Genomic DNA, 23,633 nt, shown 5'->3' with positions numbered 1-23,633 from the left:
TCCCTACAGTGATGTAGCAAGTGAGCAATCAAGGTGGTGATAGAACAAATATTTCTTGGCTGCCTTTCTCCTGCTCCACACTCTAGTATACAATGGTAGACAATGCTCTCACATGCTAAAGCATTAGAGAATGCAGCAGAAGAGCTAGCTTTCAGGTTCAGCTAGTTATGGACATGCTGTCTGGCTGTCACAATCACTACAAGTTACAAAGCAATTTTAGTACCTGTGGGTGACTGAAAATGGAATCCTCCCTTGAGTTTTGAAAAAAAGATTATTTACTTTAAACAAAAATGATTTATTATTTTTGAGTACCTCCTACCTCTGTGTTCCAGCAGGAAGTGGAAGGTGCCATGCCAAAACAGGGAGATAGCTTGTTCTCCCAGAATTCCCAACTTGCACAGGAGCAGAAAATGGATGAAACCTTGTCATCATGATATTCCACGGAGAAGACTCTATGCTTATTTACCTGAACTAAATCTTCTGAGTTTTGTCTCTCACTTTTGCTGGGCCTTTCCCTCAACTGGGTATAAGTGTAGCCTGTCCACTCAACTATGCTTTTTTAGACATACATGATTCATTAGATCAGTAGATGGAGGAAGTTCCAGAGGGAGTACACAGGCAGAAAAACAGCCTGGACTTGAATATTTTTCTTTAGAGCTGAGGCAGGAAAACATCATCTTTCTACATCTTACACTGAAGGACATGGAGTTGTGAGGAGTGCAAACACATGTACGCAGAAGCAATTGAGTTGCTTCAATCTTGCAGTTTCAAAAATTCGGTGTTGTGTAGGTTGAAAGTGTAAACTGTGTAAAAGATTATGAAATAAATTCTTCAGATGAGAAAACGGTGAATTCCAAAAAAGCTTCAGCTGAAAGTTTCTCAATGGGTTTCCATGGCAAATGATCATACTCAGGGGAGACTGCTTTATAAGTAGACATGTTAGGTTAAAGGCCTTTCTGCTGTAACACCACTAAATAAAAGGGCAGGGCCACTGAAGCTGGTGGAGTTGAAGTTGATGGAAAATCCAGTGCGTCAGAGCAGACTCAATTAATTGAGTCTGCTGTAGCTTGATGCGCTCTGGCAGCCTTGCACATTACATGTATCAGCAGCACAGCATTTGCACCATATGCCAGCCTCTACACTGACAAAATTGTGGCAGTGCACTTTGGACTAAAACATGTTCAATGTGCTTTGGTTCAAAGCATACTGGCGCCATTTTCTCAGCATGGGGATATGCTGTGCTGCTGATACACGTGATGCATGGGCACTTCTAATTAGTATGGCTCACTAATTAAAAGCATCCAGTGCTGCATCGGGAACATGTGTAAAAATGCCCATCAGCTCTGCAGTAAATGTCTCTTGTCTACACATACGGCTCTATTAGGCCACAGGAAACTCTGCAGCAGGTTAGTACTTGTTAAATGCAAGTTCTGTCTCCAGCAGTGTCCTGTAGTGCCTGTTTCGCTGATATTCATTAATATGATCTAATAGTGTCTTTTGCAGTTCCAAAGCATAGATTTCCATAGGCAATTTCCACTTGTGTGCAGTGTTATTTTTCTATCCGTCAGAAAACTGGAGAGCACAATAAAGGATCTTTGCTGAATCTGTTGGAGTTTGAGAAGTAAAACGGCTATTCAATGATTTATGAATGTTTATAACATCTAGGGCTCCAATGTTATGACATAGATATAAAGGTCTTTCATCACCACCACTTCACTTCCTGGGTGAGGGAGAAGCAAGACAGAAGTGGGTCTTTAGCATCACTGTAGTTGCCTCCTGATTGATGTGCCCATCTTTTTTTTGCCAGTGCCTCATGGCCCCATCCCAGAGGGACACCTGTCACTCCCACTCCTCCTGGCTGTGGTTGCTGCAATTGTGGTACTTGGAATGGCCCTCACTTGCGGCAGCCTCTCCTTCCGTAAGAAACACCTTTGTGACTTGTATTAGTCTATTTACTCCTGCCAACAGTGTAGGGATGCAGTGGGATGCTGGGGTACAAAGACAGCAATGGCTTCTGGTTGCTACCACTATTGTGATTTTGATTGCCTGGCTGCTAGGATCAGTTGCTTTTTTTACCACTCCCCTCCTCCCAAGTCAACACCTGGGGCAATTGCCTCATTCACCCCACCCTAGTTATACCACTACTCCTGCTCACCCTTGCTACCCTCAGTCCAGCCTCTGCCAGACTCAAAGGTGGCCCTGCTGGGTGAAGGGAACCCATCTTAGGGTTGCCTTTCTGCTAGTGCTTATACATGGAGCAAAACTGTGTTGTACAGGTCAAGGGTAGCAGTTAGTGAGGATCCTTCTGTCTTTGTCAAGCTGCAAGCAGTGGCTAGGCACAATAACAGTCCTCCTGTGCCAAGATTGTTCTGTCCTTCCTATATCTGGGGAGAAAACTGCTGAGAAGGAACACTATAACATAAGCAGCCCTTCTCCCTTCCCCCACATTTGGAAGTCACTAATATACAAAGACTGAAGTCATGGTCACTGGTTAAAGATATCACTTATTCAAGGGGATACAATGAGCTCTGTTCAACTGAGCTTCATTTGTTTTGTTTTTGGTGAATACCAGCAAGTCTCTTGCTTGTTGCATCCAGAACAAAGCTCCATTCAGGTGAATAACACCCTTCATATATTCAGTCAATATGGGGAAGGCACTGCAAGGAGGAGCAGGTAGGGATGCTGGGGTTTAAGAATGTTACTTGGCTTTTATAGCTGCTGGCCCAGTTTCTGCTTGCTATTGATTGCTCTGCATTGCTGGTATTGTCTCCTCTGCTTCATACAGATGTTGACCCCTGGTTTTATGTGATGTTCCCCCCTCAGTCTATCACCATAAGAAGCAGCAGCTGGAAGGAGCTAGAGCACAACTGCAGAGCCCAGAATACAAACTGAGCAAAATCCGCACCTCCACCATCATGACGGATTACAACCCCAACTACTGCTTTGCTGGGAAGGCTGCCACGCTGAACGAGCTGAAGGAGATCCCTCGCAAGAACATCTCCCTGCTTCGGTGAGGCTCAGTGCAGGCAGGGGCAGTTCTCTGAGTCAGGGGAGGGGGTATAATCTGAAGTGAAGGGAGGTGGAGCTTATATATTTGCCTTGCTTAATTGTATGAAAAGTGTTTGAAAAACAGAGAAGAAACTAACCTTGGAAGACCCATAGTCTAGTCTGGTCCAGCCTAAATGTGGCTATTGTAAGGACTCTCTCTTATACCTGTGATTTGCTACTAAGTTCACAAAAACATCATTTTGCAAAAATCCAGCCCCAGTACCACGTCAACACTCTTAACCTTTTGCACACAAGTCGCATATTCCACGGATTATTGCAGGCTTTCATTCAAAAGAGCGATCACCTGTGTTATTTCACTCATACTTTTGATATCCTGAATTGCTGCTGCCACCTGGCTGTCCAGTCAATCCCTTTCAGGTCCACAGCAGGCAGAATTCCTTTCTGCATCAGAAAAAAACCTCATGCCACAGGAAAAAACATGCTTTGCAATACAGTTGATATCAAGACTGCATAGGGAATCCAGTGAAAATCTGACTATTTGGTTTGGGTTTTTTTAACTTTGTCTTCAGATTTTGGTCTATAGACTTCTCTCTTTATCTCTTACACCCTGATTCTCTGTAGTCTTAATATTATCATAAATCGATTGCTAAGACCTAGGATCCCAGGATCAGTATAGCAACCAGGCAGTCACTTTATCATCATGCAGTTGGTTATTATATTTTCAGCACTACTGGATTTCTAGAACCCATTTGTTTAGTCACAGCACCAGTAGAGGTCAAAAAGTGACTCTGGATACTTTACAACTAGGTCAACACCGAGATGAATTGTCTTGTCTAGGATTCCATTTACCCTAAGCCTGGTCCTGGCTTTTCTGATGCCAGGCTTTTGCATCAAGTAATTCTTGTTCTTTCTTTTCTCTTCAGGGCATTAGGACATGGAGCATTTGGCGAGGTTTATGAGGGGACAGTGGTAGGAATCGCTGGAGATCCCAACCCGCTACAGGTGGCCATCAAGGTCAGTACCTATAACTGGTAGTCCAGACATTCCTATATGGTGGTTAATATCTGTGAGTTCTGTATTATAGTGTCATAGATTCATAGATGCTAGGGTCAGAAAGGACCTCAACAGATCATTGAGACTGACCCCCTGCCCTGGGCAGGAAAGAGTTCTGGAGTCAGATGACCCCAGCCAGATGCCTATCCAGCCTTCTCTTAAAGACCCCAAGGTAGAGGAGAGTTCCTCCTCCCTTAAAAGTCCATTCCAAATTCTGGCCACCCTTACTGTGAAGTTCTTTCTGATGTCCAGCCTTAATCTGTTTTCTTGACCATTGTTCCTTGTTACCCCAAGAGGCACCCTGGTGAACAGAGCATCTCCAGTTTGTTGCTGCGCCCCCCTAATGAGTTTGTAGACAGCCACAAGATCACCTCTCAGCCTTCTCTTGCAGAGGCTGAAGAGATCCAGGTCCCTTAGTCTTTCCTCATAGGGCTTGGCCTGCAAACCCTTAACAGTATGAGTGGTCCTGCTGTGGACCCTCTTGAGGTTATCCACATCCTTCTTAAAGTATGGCGCCCAAAACTGGATGCAGTACTCCCAACTACGGTCTGACCAATGCTGCATAGATGGGAAGTATCACCTCTTTGGTTCTATTTGTCATGCATCTGCTGATGCATGATAAAGTGTGGTTAGCTTTGCTGATGATTTCGTCACGCTGAATTCGTTATCACTGAAAATGCATTATTGCTACACACACACACACACACACACACACACACACACACAGAGTGTTACACACATTACACACACTGCTAGTGCTGCATTTGGGAGTTATGCACTTCCCATCATTTTGATTTTTAAGCCATTTAACAGTAGCAGCAGATTGAAAATAAACAGCTATCTTGATGGCAGTGTTGCTATTGCAGTAACTACAACTGTTCATTTAATGAGGATGGGAACTAAAGAGGAGATTGTCTCAGCTGTCTGTGCCAGGGAGAACTCCTTCTATTTTAAGGGAATCTGAGCAAATCTCAGTCATCCATCCATAGAAAGCAGATAATCTAGCCACACAAATCAAAATTGATTTGTTGGTCAGGGAATTCCCAGGCTTCTCAGGCACTCATTCAGTAATTCTCAACTAGCATGCTGTGGCACCCTGTGAAATCTTTTCAAGGGTGCCATGGGTTACCGTGCAATATTAGGTGCAAACACCTATACGTAATTCATAAGATAAACCCAGAGATTTCAAATAGGAATCCATAGTGTCAAAAACATTCTGACATGTTGTGGTCTTTTTAAGTTCTTTGCAACACAAGAATCACTCTATTCTTTTCCCATATCAAGAAAACAAATGGGAGCTAGGAGCTGACGTGTTTTGAGGGGCGCCTTTAATCTAACAAGTTTGAGAACCTCAGTACTACTTGGTGCTCCAGACTTCTGTGACTGATGCTCTTGACTCCTCATCCCTTCATGTTAAGCCTATATATAGGTTCTGGTGCTCTGGTACTCTTCTCCTATAGGCCCTCTAACCCAGTAAAAACTGTTGAAATAATAACGGTGGGTGATAATGCACACAGTGTTGTATGGGTGGCCTTGGACACCAGCTTGTGCAGTTGCCTCAAAAGACTGCCAGCCACTGATTTCTGAGATCAGTCATGCTTGGCAGTTCATGTTATAAACTCACATATTAAACACAGTGGTTTAGGCCCCAAATTAGATAGTTTAGCAAAAAAATGTTAATGGCTAGATTTTTGTGGGTTTTTTTTTTTTTTTTAAGTAGAAGAACCACATTTGTGTCATGGTGTAAATGGTTGCCTGGAAGTAGTGAAACTTGAGTGAGTGGGTGAGTCTGAGGACCCAGAAATGAACCTAATTAGTGCAAATGGAACTGCCTAGTGTAGTTTTGGTCTCCAAATAGAGTGAAACACCAAAACAACTGGCAGACAGAAGTAGATTCAAATACTATTCATTGTTTTAATAATCCAGAGTGAGGTTGAGCAGGGACTGATGCCTGTGTTATCATATTAAGGTTCTAATTCAAAGTATATTGTTATAATGACCATAGATACAACATGTCTGTAATACAGTGTTACTTAAACATACTGCTCACATCATGTTTAAAGTTTTGTAGTTCCCATAATTTTGCCTTGGCTGTAAATCTTGGCTATAAATCTACCTGGATATTTGCATAATCCCCTGCAAAGTGAAACTACTGAATTCTACCACGATTCTGCCGTACTTCCCTCTGGAAACCAATGTAATATCCATAGGGCACATTATGAGAGAGGGAATATTGTTTAAGATCATAAAGCCTAAATGCACACAGATGATTTCCTAGACCCAGCAATGCAGTTGCCTGAAGGCTGGGTTCCTTTGCATCATGTTCGGACTGTATCATCAGCCCATACTGTCAGAGCATTTGGGTTTGACAGAAAGAGTAGGTGGAGGTTATAGAACTTTTGAAGGAGTGCATTTAATATATTCCTTTTGTAAATCTTCTACCAATTTAATAGATTGCCAGTGGGATCATCTATGAGACAGCCACTTATTTCAATTAGCAGAAAACAGCCCCATCCACCACAACCCACATTATAAATGGCAAAAATCATGTTAACTAGACTGCAGTCAGCAACAAAAACCTTATCTCTTTCAGTCCCTATGCAAGTAGGAGCAAACATGCAGTCCTCACACCTGCAGTGGCCACACCATCCCGTGCAGTGGCCACCATGCTACAGTACAGGCTTGCACCTGTAGCTTGCATCTGTCAACATATGCTGTTATTACACATGGTAATTTCCCAGTAACTACAGTTCTCAAATAGAATCATGTATATTTTGCTTTGGCCATAAAAGTCCTACATACCAGAATGTATCCCAGAATGTTCTCCACATAGTTCATTAATCTCTTTTTTTTCTTTCTCTGTCAGTGGGGTAAAAATGTAGAGTCCAGTGACTCACTGATTGTCTTGCTGACTTTTCTGTGCCTTCTTTAATTATCCTTTGCTTTTGGGGGGGATCTCTCCCTTCTTTCCATTCAACAGACGTTGCCAGAAGTCTGCTCTGAGCAGGATGAGATGGATTTCCTGATGGAGGCACTGATAATAAGGTACATTTCAATGTTTTAGTGTCACCAGAAGCATGTAAATCAGTGTATATAGTTATAACATTAATTGGTTGGCTGTGGAAACATTCATCAGTAATTAGCTCACTGGTTCAGATCTAGCCCTGACTGATAATAGCTGCAAGTCACTATGTTCAATGGTGGTTCAGTTGTCTATGAGTTTCATAGATTTCATAGATGTTAGGGCTGGAAGGGACCTCGAAGATCATCAAGTCCAGCCCCCTGCCCCAGGGGCAGGAAGTCAGCTAGGGTCAAAGGACCCCAGCAAGATAAGCATCCAAGCGTTTCTTGAATGAGTCTAGAGTAGGTGCCTGCACCACATCTGGAGGGAGTCTACTCCAGGTCTTGAGGGTTCGGACAGTAAAGACAATTTTTCTTGTGTCCAGCCTAAAACGGTCCTGTAGGAGTTTATGACCATTGGTCCTTGTTTTTCCTTGGGGCACTCTAGTGAACAGATGTTCTCCCAGATCCTGATGAATGCCCCTTGTGTACTTATAGGCAGCCACCAGGGCCCCCCTGGTCTCAGTCCAATTTCTGATGGGCAGTTGTCCACTTCCTTGTGGTCATGGTAACAAAGCCTAAAGTCACTTCTCCAATGGTCATACAGTAATAACTTCTCTAAATTCATTTAACAATGTGTTACATATATAGTATTTTTCCTGTCAAAGAATCCCAGAGGCAAGGGGCTTTTTATGCCATTTTTATTGGATCAACTCTTTCCTGGATCATCATAGCTACACACATACTCCAATCCCACCACAACAGGAAGAATCCCACTGCACTTTTCCATGTAGGAGTAAGTTCCCATAGTCTTATTCAAGCAAACTCCCATTGATTAGATGGAATACAGTATGTGTAATAAAAGAGCTGGAGCTTTGGCCATATAGCTGTGCAGCACTTCTGAATTTCAGTCACTGCTGCAGTCTAGAGCAGCAGGTCAATAATACACAACATGCTAGAGAAGGGTTTTTCAGCCACAGATTTAAGGACAGACTCCTACTGAAGTGAAAAATGCTACGGGAACTTTAGGGACAGATTGAGTTGACTCCTAACTAGCTGCCCAAAGAGAGGAAGTGCACAGATCCCCTGTTGTGTCCTTCATGTAGCAGCCAACCAAGGGTACAGCCCCCATGCTCCCTTTACTACAGGAACTGCTCTCTGCTAATGGCTTCTGCAGCATTAGCCAGCCCAAAGGTTCAGGTCTCTGCCTGTCCTTTGCATTGGACTCAAGAGTCAGGGAACTCTTACCAGGTGATGCACTGAGTTTACGAGGGAGGTCCAGGAGCTGTGGGGAAGCTCCTTCCCACTCTCAATGAAGGTCAGTTCTCTCAGGAGAAATCTGGCCTATGATCTCTCTGGAGAGCAGACTGGATAGTCATTTGGAAAGTCTGATCTGAAAGCTCCTCTAACAGTGAACTCTGAGGTATATAATTTGTCTGTCTAGGAAGGATGGAAGACTGAGTCATGACCATAATTCCATGTATTTTAGATATATCAGATCTGGAGGTTATAGCATTTAAATCAACCCCACCAGACAGAGTATCTGGAAGACCTCCTCACACCTCTTTCATGGAAAACAGGAACTTTTCTGGAGAGAAATGCTTTTTGCCAAAGCATTGCAAACATCATCTGGATGGACCCAAGACAACATTTTGTACTGGCTCCTGATTAGCAGACTATTTTAAAAGGTGTTGATGCCTTCAGCCCACCTCCTAAGGAGGCAAAAACATACAAAAGGCAAGGTGACACCTTTTACAGGACCAACTGCATTGTTGGGAGAGCTGTTAGACAAGCTTTTGGGCACCAATTACAGTAATTACAGTGCTCAATTAATTGAGTCTGCTGGACCATGGTAATTACTGCGCTCCAGCAGCCTCCAGCATCTCATTTATCAGCATCCCTGCACTTAAAAATGGTGGCAGGGGCACTTTGTCTACAGCTCGTTCAATGAGGGGACGCTGATACACGCGATGCTCCAGGCTGCTTTAATCAAGCACCTGCCCCCCACCACCCCACACACACTCCCAGAGCACACGTATAAACGCCCCAAGTGCCCCTTCCTCAGGAAGTGGATCCAATAAAAGATATCACAAAAAATCTTTGTCTCTGTACTATCCCGGACCAACATAAAGGAACTATAGTAGATGTGCATGGAGGAAAGGGCCTGCTGAATTTGGTAGTTTTTGTTATCTTTTCCCAGTTTCTGAAGAAATTTGGAATGGGCAAATCTATACTGAATCTCTTTGGATTTCTTGTGATTACAGACAACCAATGTCCTGGCCTTTGATTCAGCTGAAGTTGGGACTTGTTCTGGAAGGGTGTTTTGGATCCAGAGTCTACTTAGTCTAAATCCTTAAAGTTTAGGAAAGGGAACTATGTAAAAGATTTTAGGTCATCTCCAGTATTGTCTTCTCCTTTCTTTGTTGCTTGTTTGCAGTAAGTTCAATCACCAAAACATAGTGCGGTGCATTGGTGTGAGCCTGCAGACATTGCCTCGCTTCATTCTGCTGGAGCTCATGGCTGGTGGAGACATGAAGAGCTTCCTTCGGCAGAATCGACCACGTGTGGTTAGCCATCCTCGCTTTCCTGTTTATGCCTGTTTTTACTGGGGCGTTTTACTAAAGATAAGGGTATTGGAGCACACATGGCTGAGAATAAGTGTGACTGGTTTCTCAACTTTAAGAAACTGAGCTAAATGATTCTTACCACATATTCCAAGGGATCCATTTTACTAATGATGAAGGAGAAATTGAGTGGAGAATTTGTTCTTTTCAACTCCACTGGTCTCTATGTGGGACATCTGGAAAACAGCATAGGAAAATGTGCAAGAGGGAAAGACTTCTGTGGGTGATATTCTTTATTGGAGCAGTTGTGTGATTGAGCTAGACTTAGACATAGACATTCCTGAATGCAATGCCTCCTACTTCAGATCACTTTGAGAAGGATGAATTGCATTTGTCTAAGTCAATCCCAACCATGCAGCTGGTCCAGTAAAAGATATCACCCACAAAAAGTCTTGCCTCTCCCATATTTCCTGGATCATCATGAGTACAACATTACTCCAACACATAGGAGAATATATTATTTTTCATGTCAGCTTCCTGGTTTACATAATAACTGCTGTGGCATGTGTAAAGCTAAAATTACAGTGATGCTTATTAATGAGAAAATGTTATATTGGATTATCAGCTGGTGTCAGTCAGTATATTCTGTTGACTTTGATGGAGCTGTGTCAGTTGACATCAGCAGGAGATCTGGGCCTCTAGGTACCAGTATTACTGATTTAAATAACTGTTGCAACTAAATTATCAAATATAATTTGTTCTTTCTTTTTGGGAATTGTTCAAGAACCAGTCCTGATTTCTGCAAATATATTTATTACTAGCCAGTCTTCAGTGAATAGTTTGAATGGGCAGTTTTCAATGTACTGGTGGATTTCAGTTGTTTGCTATGGTTTGTCCTAGTTACCTAAATCATATATTGTTTCTGTTCCCAAATTGCTGACTGAAGGAGAGGAGTCCTGGTCTGTGCATATTTTTGTACTGTTATAACGATTTAAATTAGGACTGCGAATTTTTGATGAGATGACCATACTGTGAAAACTATATTAGTATAAAGGTGCCTTACTGTTCCTCCTCTTTTACTGAATAAACTGCACTATGTGAAGTACATGTATACCAATATACATGTCTGCGCTAAGAGGGTCACACAGCATTAACTGTTTCACTGTCATAAAGTCATACAACTTTTGTGAACGTGCAAAACAGAAAGCATAACTAATAATGACAAAAAACTGGGGTGAATAAGTACTGTTGTTTGCACCCAAAAAATAATATTGATGTGAAGAACAGGCATTCCCAAACATGAGTGTGAACACGAACCTGTTAGAAACAATGTTAGCTGATAGTGACTAAAAAGGCCATGAATTTAGTCAAACTAAACAGCCCCATAGAGAACAAAGAAATGTTCTTGAGTGCTCTTTCTGCAACATCAAGCAGCTTCAGTCACTGTTAATGTATCTCATCGTAAGTGTCTATGGCCACAGTAAAAATGAAACTCCATTAGCCTACTAACAGAGGGACTTCCAGAACAGGATAGAACAATGTAGCCAGAGGTCTCTTCCTGCCTATACCTTACTTGCTCAATTTCTGTTTCACCTCAATAAGCTACTTGTTTATAACTCTAACTTTCAGTGGCAAACATCCAAGAGCTCTGCACAATCATGAAATGACTCACTTCACTGGTAAAAACAACCCCGAACAGCTGAAGTACAAATTATGTGGTTTGAGGCTATGAAATGACCAAGATAGCAGCATCCTGAAGCACAATAAAATTAATGAGAGAGATTTTACTTGACATCTCCAGGAATTTCACTGAGCTTGGTGCTTGTAATTTTCTCCTCCCTTCCCCCAAGCACTTATCATAACAACTTCTTTGAAGACACACCAAGGAATTTTCCCCAGAAATGATTGCAAGAGAATAAGTAGGACTTGCTGAGAAAAAGCACAGCTTTTGTGTGTGTTGGGCTAGCATCTGCTTTGTGACAATAACTTATTCAGCAAATCATTACATGATTGCTTAAATGGAACATGCGTGGTTATTGCAACAGAAGCAGTGCCCATCAATCTGAACCAGAAAACCCGAGAGAGCTATAGTCTGTGTGTCCAGCGTCTTAAATAAAGAATTCATTTTGTTGTGTTATACCTGAATCTCAACTCTTCCTTAACTTAAAGAATGCATAAGTTTATCAGCCTGTGGCGCTGGCATATAGAAGTTCATTCACTCAGAACTCACTCTCTCTCTCTCTCTCTCTCTCTCTCAGTTCCTTCAAAATATAGGATGACATGTTTTTTTAAAAAAAGCTCTCTTATTTTTTTGCTGTGTGACCCCCTTATAGCCCCAAACTCATTCTTTGGAAGGCCTCTAGTCATTTCCCAGTGCTTTCAAGCAATCTTTTGATGTTTATTTTCATACAGCTTGCCACCATTGAAGAGCTGTTCTTGTTCAACCCTGCTGGTAGAAGCTTTTGCTACTGTATCCAGGGTGGGCCACTCACTAACAGTCACTAGGGGTGTGTACAGAAGTTGCTTTTTTGCCATTTAAAGTGCATTATTGCCATGACTTAACAGAAGTGCACAGCTTTACAGCACTTTAAAATGGGTACAGAACTTGTAAATGAGGTATTACATTTGAAAAGCTGTATTTTATAGCACTTTAGCAACCTACAGTGCTTTAAATAACTTCTGTATGCTGATCAAATTTCTGACCAGTGGAGAAGCCCCAGAAGCCTGCGAAGTACCCTCTTCCTCCTAGCCTGGAAAGTGCAGGGGCTCAGAGGCCCCTTACCCCCCACCAAGCACTGCATTGCTGTCTTGTTTAAGATCATTGTAACTTTATAGTGCTGTAAAAAGTGCTCTAAAGTGTAAAAGTGTAAAAACATGCATGGAGCACTCATTCACAGTTGGTAGGATTCAACAGATTCACTCCACCTGTCTGGAGAGCTATATATTTTAAGTAGAAGCACAGTCTTTTTCTTGCTCTTTTCTTTGACACATCTTTGGCCCTTTGCTCCTGCCAACACTTCCTTCTTTCACTGCTTCCCTGTGTGTCTCTCACCCTCCCTTCCTTCTCTCCCCAATTATTTCTCATCCCATCCGGCCTTTCTTTTCTTCCCATCTATGTCTGTTCCTCTCTTCTTTGATGACTGGAGGCATTGAGAGGCTTCTTTTCAGCTTAGAGATAAAATAACTGAAGGATGATAAAGCCCTATAAAACAATAACTTGGGTGGAGAAAGTAAACAGGGATTTACTGTTTACTATCTCTCACACTATCAGAGTTAGGGGACATAAAGAAATTATAGGAAAGTGATTTTAAAACAAAAACAGGGTGTTCTTTTGCAAACAACGTGTAATTAGCTTGTGGAATTTACTGCCACAAGGTGTAGAGTCTGACAATTTAAACAGGTTCAAAAGAAGATTGCACAAATTCATGGAGGATAAGTCCATTTGTGGGTATTAATCAGTATACTTATAGGTACAAGCTCCAAATTGGAATTTTCTAGGTCTCTAAAAGATGTAAGCTCTAAGGGAAGATCAGTGTGAATAGGCTCTTCATAAATATTTTTTTCCCTTAAGATCCTCTATATACCGCAGAATAATTGGCTGGCTGAACCTATATTCTGACCCAATATGAAATGTCTTATCTTCTTCAGAACCAGCCACCCACTTTGACAATGCAAGACCTGTTGAACATTGCCAGAGACATTGCCTGTGGTTGCAGATACCTGGAAGAGAATCACTTCATCCACAGGTGAGAAGAGGCAGCCTGTTCTTGTGCAAAGGTTTCAGGGACTTAGTTAAGCTTGTTCCAAGTTCCACAGTTTATTTTTACAAGGAATAACCCAGACACATTCTTCAATTTGGATCCATGGCGTTTTACCATCTCCAACACAGACTTGAAGTCTCAAAATCCTTAAACTCAGTTGAAACCAGAGGATTTCAACAAGTGTCACATTAAAAACATGCAGGGACCTAAATGGCTTAGAATTCTGAGATGGTATATTTTTTGAGACAAAACCATAGCTAGGTTGAACTGGGTCCCATATTCTTTCAAAAATGGTCTGAATATAGTCTGAAAAATAGTCTGATAAAAATGGTCTGAATATAGAGCATATCATGGAAGTCAAAAGCAAGCAATTTTTACTTTAAAGCAATCATGGGAGACAATTAAGATATACTACTGTCGTGTCTTTAACAGGCAACTGCCTATGGAAGCTGTCAATCAAGAGCATAATACCCTAATGACAGTATAATTCTGGAAAGACACTGTAATCCCTGAATGTAGCAGACCTAGTGACTACACTTCAACAGAAAATATGATAGCCCTTTTATACTTTCAAGAAAAGGTGTGAACTCAGCTGCTGTGTAAAGAATGATAAAGCGCAACATGATGGGAAGAGATTTTCCAAGGCAAAAATAGTAGTTCGGTACCTAAATGCCATCAATTATCAATGGGCTTCCTGCTGTCCTGTATACTTTTAAAGTTTCTCCCTTGGCTGTGAGTTTGTCCATCAGGGTAGCTCAGTGCTGGGCACTTTTATTTTATATACACTTGAGGAGATGCTCCCTATGGCTCACAAGATGGCAGTGTTGCTCTACACAAAACTGCAAGACAACAGCAATAACTTCTTTCTTACCTGACTTGACTGTATTGATTTATTGGTTGTTTTTATAGAAGTATCAGCACAGAATAGCCCCATTGGCTAGGGAAGGAGAGGGCAGGGATATTTGGAGAGTAAGGGGATACAGACAGCATGGCCCAAGATTAAAGCAGTGAAGAGGGAGGGAGTTAGAAAATGGGTTTCCATTCTTGCGCTATTACTGACCTGCTGTGTGATTTAAGGCAGGTGCCTCTGTGTCTTTATAATCAGGATAACACTATTTATCCCCATTTTATAATGTGTTTAGGTTTATATGAATAGCCCTTAAAAATTCCCAGTTGGCTGACAGAATCTCATGCTTCTGGCTAAGAGGTAGATTCAGTTCATGGCACAGGACTAGTTTCTCCTGTTGCCTTCAGAGTTTAAAAGTGTACTCTGGACCCAGCTCAAATCAGTAGAAGGAACTGAGGAACCACACCCCAGAGGGTGGAGTAGGCTCTGATTTACCATGTGTGCAGCTTGAAGTTGTGCAGGTAGACAAGGCAGGCTCTGCAGAGATAGGCAGAACAGAGTATTCACCCACATGCATGCACATATGCCTTTTCCATCGAGCAAATAGGCAGAGACAGGCAAGGGTGGGGAGAGATTGGAGGAAATGGAAGAAGTGAGGCAGACAGTGATCAAGCAGAGAGCTGTGTGATTATTATGCTTTGTGCTTTCTTCTGCTCAGTGTTATAGGAGGGAGTGTGATCTTGTGATCTGAGCAAAGAGCAAGACTTTACTAGTTCTTCTGCTGACTCAGCATATGGCCTCAGTTAAGTCACTTCACTTCCCTGGTTTTCAGTGTCCTTCCCAGTGAACAAAATATAACAAAGGATAATATGAATTATAACAAAAACAGAGTACTCTAAGATCCTTTAATGAAGGGTGCTGTAAATCATTATTTATCATCGTTCACAAAAATTACATCTATAGCTTCTTCTCACTGTGAATATTTCTAAATCAAATTTTTACTTATGCATACATTTAAAAGGACATTGAGAACTTGAGAATGGCCATCCTGCTACATACTGACAGAGCAACATAGTGACCTGGCTCTGTGTGGCCTATGGGGAGAATTGTAGAAGCCCAGGCCTATCCCTGGGCTCATCTGGGCAGGTCCTACATAGAGCAGGGGCTAAATAGTAGGGCTGTGCGAAACACAGCACTGTTTCGTTTCAACTTCCATTTTGCCATTTTGACAGGACAGTGTTTCATTTCGAGTATCGTTTCATTTCGAAAGCACTGTTCCGTTTTGTTTCGTCAAAACTGTTTCAACGCTGCTTTGATGTTTCGCCCATAGGCTATAATGGAAAAGCACAACCCTGCCTATAACTGTCATTTCTTGCCTTATTTGGATGACACTTGCAGGGATGGTAGCCCCTTGTGAGGGCATGAAGTCTGCCAAGTTTCAAGGAGATAGGTGCAGGGGTTTCTGGGACACTGCACCTCAAAGTCTTGAAAGCAAAACTCATGTCACTTGTTAGTGAGAAGTCACAGCAGTGTGAAAACTGCAGGGATGGTAGCCCCTGCTGAGACCATGAATCCTGCCAGCTTTCAAGGAGATAGGTGGAGGGGTTTCTGGGAAATTGCACCTCAAGCTGCTGACAAGCAAAATTCATGATGTGTGACTTTGTGTGTGTGTTAAGGTGCACCCTCACCGGTGCTGGGGCCTCTACATGACACCATAGTGTGCCGCAATGAGGTCTCCTCCTCCCCTACAACCTCAGTCTGGTCCACCGCTTTAAATGACAACAGGTATAACTTAGTGAGGAGTAGCACCAGCAGCATCTCAGGCAGCCAAAGTGTGACAGAGCCTTTCTTTCCTCTCCTCCAGGAGCTTCTTCTCCAGCATGTGTGCTAAGGTGCGCCCTCACTGTGTCCTTCTTCCCCCTGCCTTCCCCCTCCCTCTCCTTACTTTCTGTTTGCCTGCAGGCAAGCCCAGCTTCAGCTTCTGCCCTCATTTCATTTTGAGACTGTTTTGAAGCCCTTTGTTTCATTTTGATTTTGCTGTTTTGAGCTCAAAACGAGTTGAAACAGCGTTGAAACAAAACAGCAAATGAAATTCTGCATAGCCCTACTAAATAGTGAACAGATGAGCAAGAGAGAGGCAGAGCGAAGGTGGAGCCACAAATCTTCCTCATGGCAACCAATAGAGTCACGTGACTGAAGGGTCTGGAAATGGGGCAACCCAGCATATTCAGTCTCTTGTGCAAAGCAGGAGCTCCTGAAGATCTGAGACGCAGAGGGGTGTTCTGAGTCACAGCTCCTTCCTACAGCTCATCCTGGACTGGCACAGTTAGTGAAGTAACTCTTACTCAGTATCATTCACAACATGTGACAAAGGAGAGACTGAGGAATTCCACAGCCTTGTTATAAACTGCAGTTTCTCAGTCTCTTCTTTGCCAGGTAGTTTTTGTAGTGGGGTATTCCCTGTTTCCATGGGGTCTGGAGGTAAATCAGATCTTTGCTCTGAGCATGGCCATGGGAAGGAGAACTCCCCAGAATTCTCTGTCTCTAAGGGCATGAGCAGCAAAGTGGAGCTTTTATAGGATTTTAAAAGACTTAGTAAATATGTCTGAGTGAAGAGGTGTGCTTTGTGAGCAATAGACACTCAAAAGACAAGGGATTGATCCCTTAGCCTCAGAAGTGAACTAAAGGACTTCATTTTGGCCTTCCCTCAGTCACTGAAATGAAAGATAGTAAAGAATGGTATGAAAGAGCAGGCCATTGTAACTTTCTCATTAACCTACAAGTCTCGATTTTGTTGCAACTGGAACTCCTGTCAGCCTCCTAGTGCACAGCCACAAAACAGTGCAACAGGAACCTGGTCAAGCACTTACAGCTAAAAAACTCAGAGGAAGGAAATTTGGTCATTCCCTCCAAGAGCATTCTCAGAGGAAATTAAAAAATGTTGCTTAAGTGTCATACAAGGGTTGGACATTGGTGTGGCAACAGACACGCATCAGAACAAGGTTGAGTGAAGCAGACTTTCTAGTGTTACTGCCCATGGAGCTCAGGATCAGCAAGTACAATATACTGAACTACAAGAAGAGTCCCTCAATACTTTTGCCTCACAGATCCTTCAGGACCATCACTCTTGTCAGTCTTCTGGCATATGCTGATTCCTGTCCTACTCTTGATCTACATGTAGTAGCTGTGAGGCCTAATATAACTGCCTTTCAGCTTCCTAATTGGAAGGTCTTTTCCTCTTTCCACTAAAAGTATCTTGTCTGTTCAATGCCTTCTTATCTAAAAGGGTTTCAGAGCTTATTATGCTTGGAGTGAAACCTCAGGCACATGTTCTATCAATCAAACATAGCATTTCTGAGAACTAACCAGGCCCCAAGGTCAATATAATTTTCTCCATAATAGGAAGTGGGATTGTTGCTTGAAGGAAGTAGAGATGTGTCGATGAATGTGAACAGAGCTATGCAAAAGGACGAATCTGTCTAGAACAGAGGCATCTAAAACCTCAGGAATGATTTCACTCATTACCATGAACAGTGTAAAAAAGAGTGATGATTTTATTGGCAGAGAGATCCCACTGTGTTATTGAGGAGCTCCGTGAGCCTACTTTTCCAGCCACACTTTCTCTAGCATTATAAAATCAACATCCTCAACCAGCTGAAGTAGCATTTGGTAGAAGGCAGTTACAAAATCGGTTATCCTTAAGCTCCTTTTCAGTTCCACATGCCTAAAGTCATTCCTCCCTTAAGTGTGATTGACAGCTCATTACATCCAATCATGAAGACTGCCAGAGCTGGTGGGGGGGAATAAGAGAGAAAATTCTGTGTTGTGAATTGTTTATTCTTGGACTATCTAAAGTGTCCATGCCCTCGCATCCAGGGATTTTTTTTTTGTCTCTCTTGTTAAACAGTTTATAAGAAAACAGGGAAAGTCCTAAATTTCATGCCCAGCTTGTGCTACACACAGTCTGGGTGGAACAGCAATTTTATATAGATACGTAGTTAGGGAGTTTCAGCTGGAAGCTGTCACTCTGAGGAGTGATTCCCAGAGAAGTAGTCTCCAGACCTGGCCTCTCTCCAGTGGCCATGTAACTGGATCCTCCCTACTCTGCTTACCCCCATTATGAAGACAGTGTAATGTAGATGGTCTTCGAATGAAAATGGGCTACCAAGACAGAATTTTCCCTTTTAGTTGTTTTCTGTGCGCTTTTAGGTACATCATTTCATTTATTGGGATAGTGTTAATTTATTATTTGTGTAATTTGAAAAATAACTATACGTTTTATCACATTTTCTAGCATTAAAGAGAACTTGCCCTAAAGTGTACTTCTGTTCTCAGAAATGACTGTATAAAAACAGTAAATCTTACTCAGCAGGTCTGCTCCGTGTTCTGTAATCAGGGTGACTTTTAGTGACTCAAATAAGCTTTAACTGCTCTGATCAATTCAGAGCCAGCACAGCTAAAAGAGAGCACATTGGATCCTATTCCTTTGTACACGTAGACTATCAATAGAGGGATTGTTTACTAAGCTCTGATAAGTTATACCTATCAAAACCCACTGAAGTCACTGAAGGCATCATTTGTCATCGTGGAGCTGCTACTGGTGGTGAAAAAAAAAGCCAGAATACCCAGCTTGACGCCTGACTTAGGGGAAGTTTCCAAGACTAGCAGTGGGAAGAAATATGTTAGCTGTATAGTAAGCACATTTTTCTGGCAACCAACAAGACACAATAAGCACAGAACCCCCACAGTGCCAGGCTTTTTAACAAGTCAGAGCACAACTGTACTTTAAAACAAATACTAAGCACTCCAGCCTGTCTCATGCATTCATCACTTTCCTTTGTCCCAAGCAAAGGGCTCTGGCCTTCAAATAGTTACTTCTGGTACAGCCTAGGAGTTAGCCTTAATGGGGAGTAGCAATTTGCCAGCTCCAGGTCAACAGATCAACCAGGTGCCTTGGGAATTTCCAAGCAAATGGCATTTCTCATTAAATGGTGCCCCATGGAAAGCAATGGAGAAATTGAACTAGTCACAGATATTTCTTTTTTTAAAAAGCCCGAAGAAGGACAGTATAATCCCATGACTAATGCAGAATCTGTTCTGATTCTGATAATGACTCATTGGGTGGCCCTAAACTAGTGGCATATCTTTCCAGTTATAGAATGAAGATGGTACTGGAAAACGCCTGGAGATATGAGGGTAAAAAACTCATTTTAAATGCAGGGCGTTAATTACCTTTAATAAAACTTATAGTGATAAAGTTAGCGTTCTGTTGCTCAGTAAAGAGGGCCTAAGTCTGCTAAGCGTTAACTTCAGCATGGTCAGCTTTCCTGAGTAAGGATTATTAATGTATAAGGGCTCGCAGGTTCCAAGCCAATATTCCTTGTATTTGTAACTACATATTTCTCTAGCTATTTCAGACTTTAGAATGTCATTTCTCTTTTAAGGGACATAGCTGCAAGGAACTGCCTGCTGACCTGCACTGGGGCAGATCGAGTCGCCAAAATTGGTGATTTTGGAATGGCCCGGGATATCTACAGGTAAGATGACCTATTTGAAAATGAAATGACATTTCCAGTGTGTGACTAGCCTAGGAATGGGCAATTATTTTGGCTGGGTCATTTAACGAGTTTTGATGAGTACGGCTGTGTGAAGCTTCGGTTCGCGATTCGATTCGGAGAAGATTTGGCCCAATTTTGGAGGCCAAATCTCCAAATCCGAATCAAATCGGTAGAAACTTAAAATTTTCTGAATCAATTCGGAGCCTCCAAATTGATTTGGAAAAGATTCGGAAGAGATTTGGCGATTCGGAAGGTGGTCTTTATGGGGAAACAGAAACTTAGAAGAGGGAAGGGGAGCAGGGGGGAAGGACTGACATTTCTAGCTGGCCAGTGACTGTGATTTCTCCCTGACTGCCATTCCAATCACAGCGTCTAGGGGGAGGGACATAGAAACAGCATAAAAGCCTCTGTGTGCAGGCTTTTCTGTCCCTTTCCTGAGCTGTTTCTGCCTGAGCAACAGCATCTCAAAGGTACTGTGACTACTGGCCTGGCTTCCTAGTCAGTGGCCTGCTACTTTTTGCTGTTAGAAAGGATTGGATAGGATATAGCTTAGCTTAGTTTAGCTTAGCTTAACATCTCTCTACTTTACTACTTAACCAATTCATTTCTTTCAATTTATATTTGTTCTCTTTTTTTTTTTTGCAATACTTTAAAAAAAGAAAGTTCAGTGTTTTCCCTGGCAGTGTGATCCATCACTGTGCAGGGAAGCACACATTACACACACTCACACATCATAGAAGTCAGATATTCATAGAAGAAGAGATTTAGAATCAGATTATATATAGTTATTAGTTCTCAATATTATTATAGTTAGTTTACATACAGACTAAAGACAACACACAAGTCAGAGATTCAGATTGAGATTAAAATACACGCAACACAGAACTCAGAGTCCCAGAAGAAGAAGAAGAAGAAGGAGATATATTATTTTAGGTACACTACACAAAAGAAGAACAAGAAGTAGTAGTCACACATTCACATTAATAGCACATCACAGAAGACACCATATATAGTTATTAATAATCAAAGCAGAATCCAGTGCATGCAACACAAAGGAAAGAAAACACACAACACAAAAGGAGTCACACTTCCCATTCATAATTCATAGTAAATAGATACATCACAGCACAGAAAAAGACAGCACATATTTTTACATAGTTTTTGATAATCATTACTCAATCAAACCTAATCAATCAAAGAAGAGTCCAGTGCATGCAACACAGAGGAAATAAAACACACAATACAAAAGGAGTCTCTCACACCTTTTGCAGCACAGGAAAGATTAATATGAAGCATGTTGGAAAGGCAGGTGCCAGTTCTTCTGGCAGGGGCAGGAGAGGGGGTAGGAGGAGAGCTACAGCTGCAAGCCCCCCAACATAGACACATCCTCTTTCCAAGCAGCCATGAGGCTTCTGCTGCCAGTGAAAGCAAGGAGGTGGAAGCAGTGCCTATACCTGATGTCCCTGCACCTGCACCACCTCCCCTAACTAGAAATAGGCACCAGCAGCAGAATCACGGTCTCCTCCACCCCAATGTCATCTAGCGTGAGCTTCCCACTGCTAGAGGAGGAGCTGGATATGGAGCCAGGAGACCTGAGTGCCCTAGCTAACAAAATTCTGGGGACTGAGGGAGAATCTGAGTTTGTGCTCCACACCCTTCAAAGTTCCGCTAGACCCAGGTATTCTTCTCTGGAAAGCAGCACCGCAGAGGAGCTTGAGGGTGTGGAGGCTCAGGCAAGTGGCTTAGGTGAGGCAGCTCCTCCTACTGTTTTGCCTCAGCTTACTGAGGAGGGGAATTAAGGCAGGATCCTCACCCTCAACCCAGAAGCGGGTGAGTAGCATAATGTGGGAGCATTTTGAGCTGGCAGATGATCCCAGGTTTGCTATCTGCCAGCACTGGCAAAGGTAGAAAAGCCGAGGCAAGGAAGTGAAACACTTCACCACCACGGCAATGCTGCTGCATCTCAGGAGGCAGCACCCCCTTGCCCTTCTTCCTGCTCAGCCTGGCACCAGTGTGTGTGTGTGCCCAAAGGGAAGTCCCCCACTCACTCCAAAGCCCCCATCCCCCCAAAGCAGAGGCAGGCCACCCTGGAATAGTGATGGAAAGCTGCAGACAGAGCGGGGCACATTTCCAAGGTGTGAGAGATCACACAGACTATTGGGGAGATGCTTGCTTTGGATAGCCATCCCTTCTCCCTAGTTGAGCGGCCAGGGTTCAGGTGGCTCATGGTGCTCTTGGCCCAATCTTATCAAGTGCCCACATGCACCACCTTTAGCAGACAGGGGTGCCCTCCCTGTACGAGGCATGCAGGGAGTACTTGAGGGAGGAGCTGCGCAAGGCAGGGCCACCGGTAGCCTTGTACTTACCTCCAACATGTGGATCAGCCGGGGTGGAGATCACACCTACCTCTCCCTCACAGGGCGCTGGTTTAATTAGTCAGGCCATTGGTGGGCTTTGCTCCAAGCCGAGGTGCTGGATGGGTCCGACATGGCAAGGGAGATCATTGTGGCTATGAACCGCATGGTATAGGGGTGGCTTGTTGGGCAGGCTGAGCTCACCTGCGGGTTCATGTTCACCAACAATGGGGCCAATATGGTCAAGGCTGTCTGTGATGCCAACTTTGTTGGCATCCACTGTGAGGCACACAGGCTGCACCTCATAGTCAGGGACGCCTTGGAGGGGGACAGGGCTGTCTGTGATGGTGTCACTACCACTATGAGCCAGCTGATTTCAAAATGCAGGAAGGTGGTGGGCTACTTCCACTGCAGCATCAAGGGGGGCAAGATGCTGCAGGAGAAACAGGCAGAGCTCAGCATCCTGCAGCACAAAATCATGCAGGATGTGGAGACTCAGTGGAACTCCATATACCTGATGCTCAAAAGGCTGGTGGAGCAACAGAAGGCCATCCATGAGATGGCCTTCCTTGGGGAGATAGGGATCAGCACCCCCCTGAACAGAGTTGAGTGGGGTACCATCTCTCAGATCTTGATCTCAAGCCCTTCCTCGAGGCCACCAAGACCCTCAACTCTGGTGATGCCCTCCTTAGCCAGGTGATCCCCACAGTGAGGGAACTGGAGAACCAAATGGAGAAGTTCCAGAGGATCAGTGTTCCTGGCTGGGCAGGCCGCTGTCGCCAGACATGCAGGCACTGGTGAGGCAGCTGAAGGAGGGCATCAGGAGACGGCTGGATCCCTTGCAGTCCAATATGGTTCACATGCTGGCGGGCATGTGCAACCCGAGGATGAAGGGGAACATGTGCACTGGCAGCACCAAAACCCTCGATCACTGGACGCAGGTGGTGGTCAGCAAAGTCAGGGAGGCAGAAGGGCAGAGTCAAGGGGATGTGGAAGAGGGGGGATCCACCAGTGGCTCCCTATCTCACCAAGGATGTGGAGCCCCTGGACTGCGACCCCTTGGCCTACTGGGCAAGCTGCAGCCAGATGTGGCAGGATCTGGTCACAGTTACTTGGCAACACCTGTCGTGTCCACCAGCCAGTGTTCCAAGTGAGACGGTGCTGAGCATTGCTGGGGATGTTGTGACACCACACCACACCTGCTTGGATCCTGGTTTGGTGGAGCAGCTGGTGCTCTTGAAAGTGAACCTCCCACTGCTAGGGTTCCTCAAGCTCCACCTGCAGACAGACTGAGTGCCACCCTCCTCACTCCGTCTGCACCTATATCCCTTTTTATTTTATTTTTTAAAAGTTAATGCCCCGCTTTCAGCTGGAGGGGGTACTCACTGCATCACCAGCCAGCAGGGGAAGAACATGACCCTGCTGAA

The 23,633-nt window shown here is 43.5% G+C and overlaps 1 protein-coding gene across 1 annotated transcript in view; it reads left to right on the top strand.

Moving 5' to 3' along the window:
- Window positions 1-23,633, top strand: part of LTK (leukocyte receptor tyrosine kinase) — a 181,756-nt gene that overhangs the window by 145,898 nt on the left and 12,225 nt on the right. The window contains exons 19-25 of the mRNA XM_025205317.1: window positions 1,808-1,918; window positions 2,824-3,010; window positions 3,933-4,023; window positions 7,043-7,107; window positions 9,560-9,689; window positions 13,335-13,432; window positions 19,739-19,831. Coding sequence (XP_025061102.1) covers window positions 1,808-1,918; window positions 2,824-3,010; window positions 3,933-4,023; window positions 7,043-7,107; window positions 9,560-9,689; window positions 13,335-13,432; window positions 19,739-19,831 — 775 coding nt within the window. The remainder of the gene's footprint in view (window positions 1-1,807; window positions 1,919-2,823; window positions 3,011-3,932; window positions 4,024-7,042; window positions 7,108-9,559; window positions 9,690-13,334; window positions 13,433-19,738; window positions 19,832-23,633) is intronic.

The sequence above is a fragment of the Alligator sinensis genome, unplaced genomic scaffold, assembly GCF_000455745.1.
Source record: "Alligator sinensis unplaced genomic scaffold, ASM45574v1 scaffold108_1, whole genome shotgun sequence".
Classification (NCBI taxonomy): Eukaryota; Metazoa; Chordata; order Crocodylia; family Alligatoridae; genus Alligator; species Alligator sinensis.
Note: the sequence above shows the minus strand (reverse complement) of the source record. Positions and strands in the feature narration are given on the sequence as shown.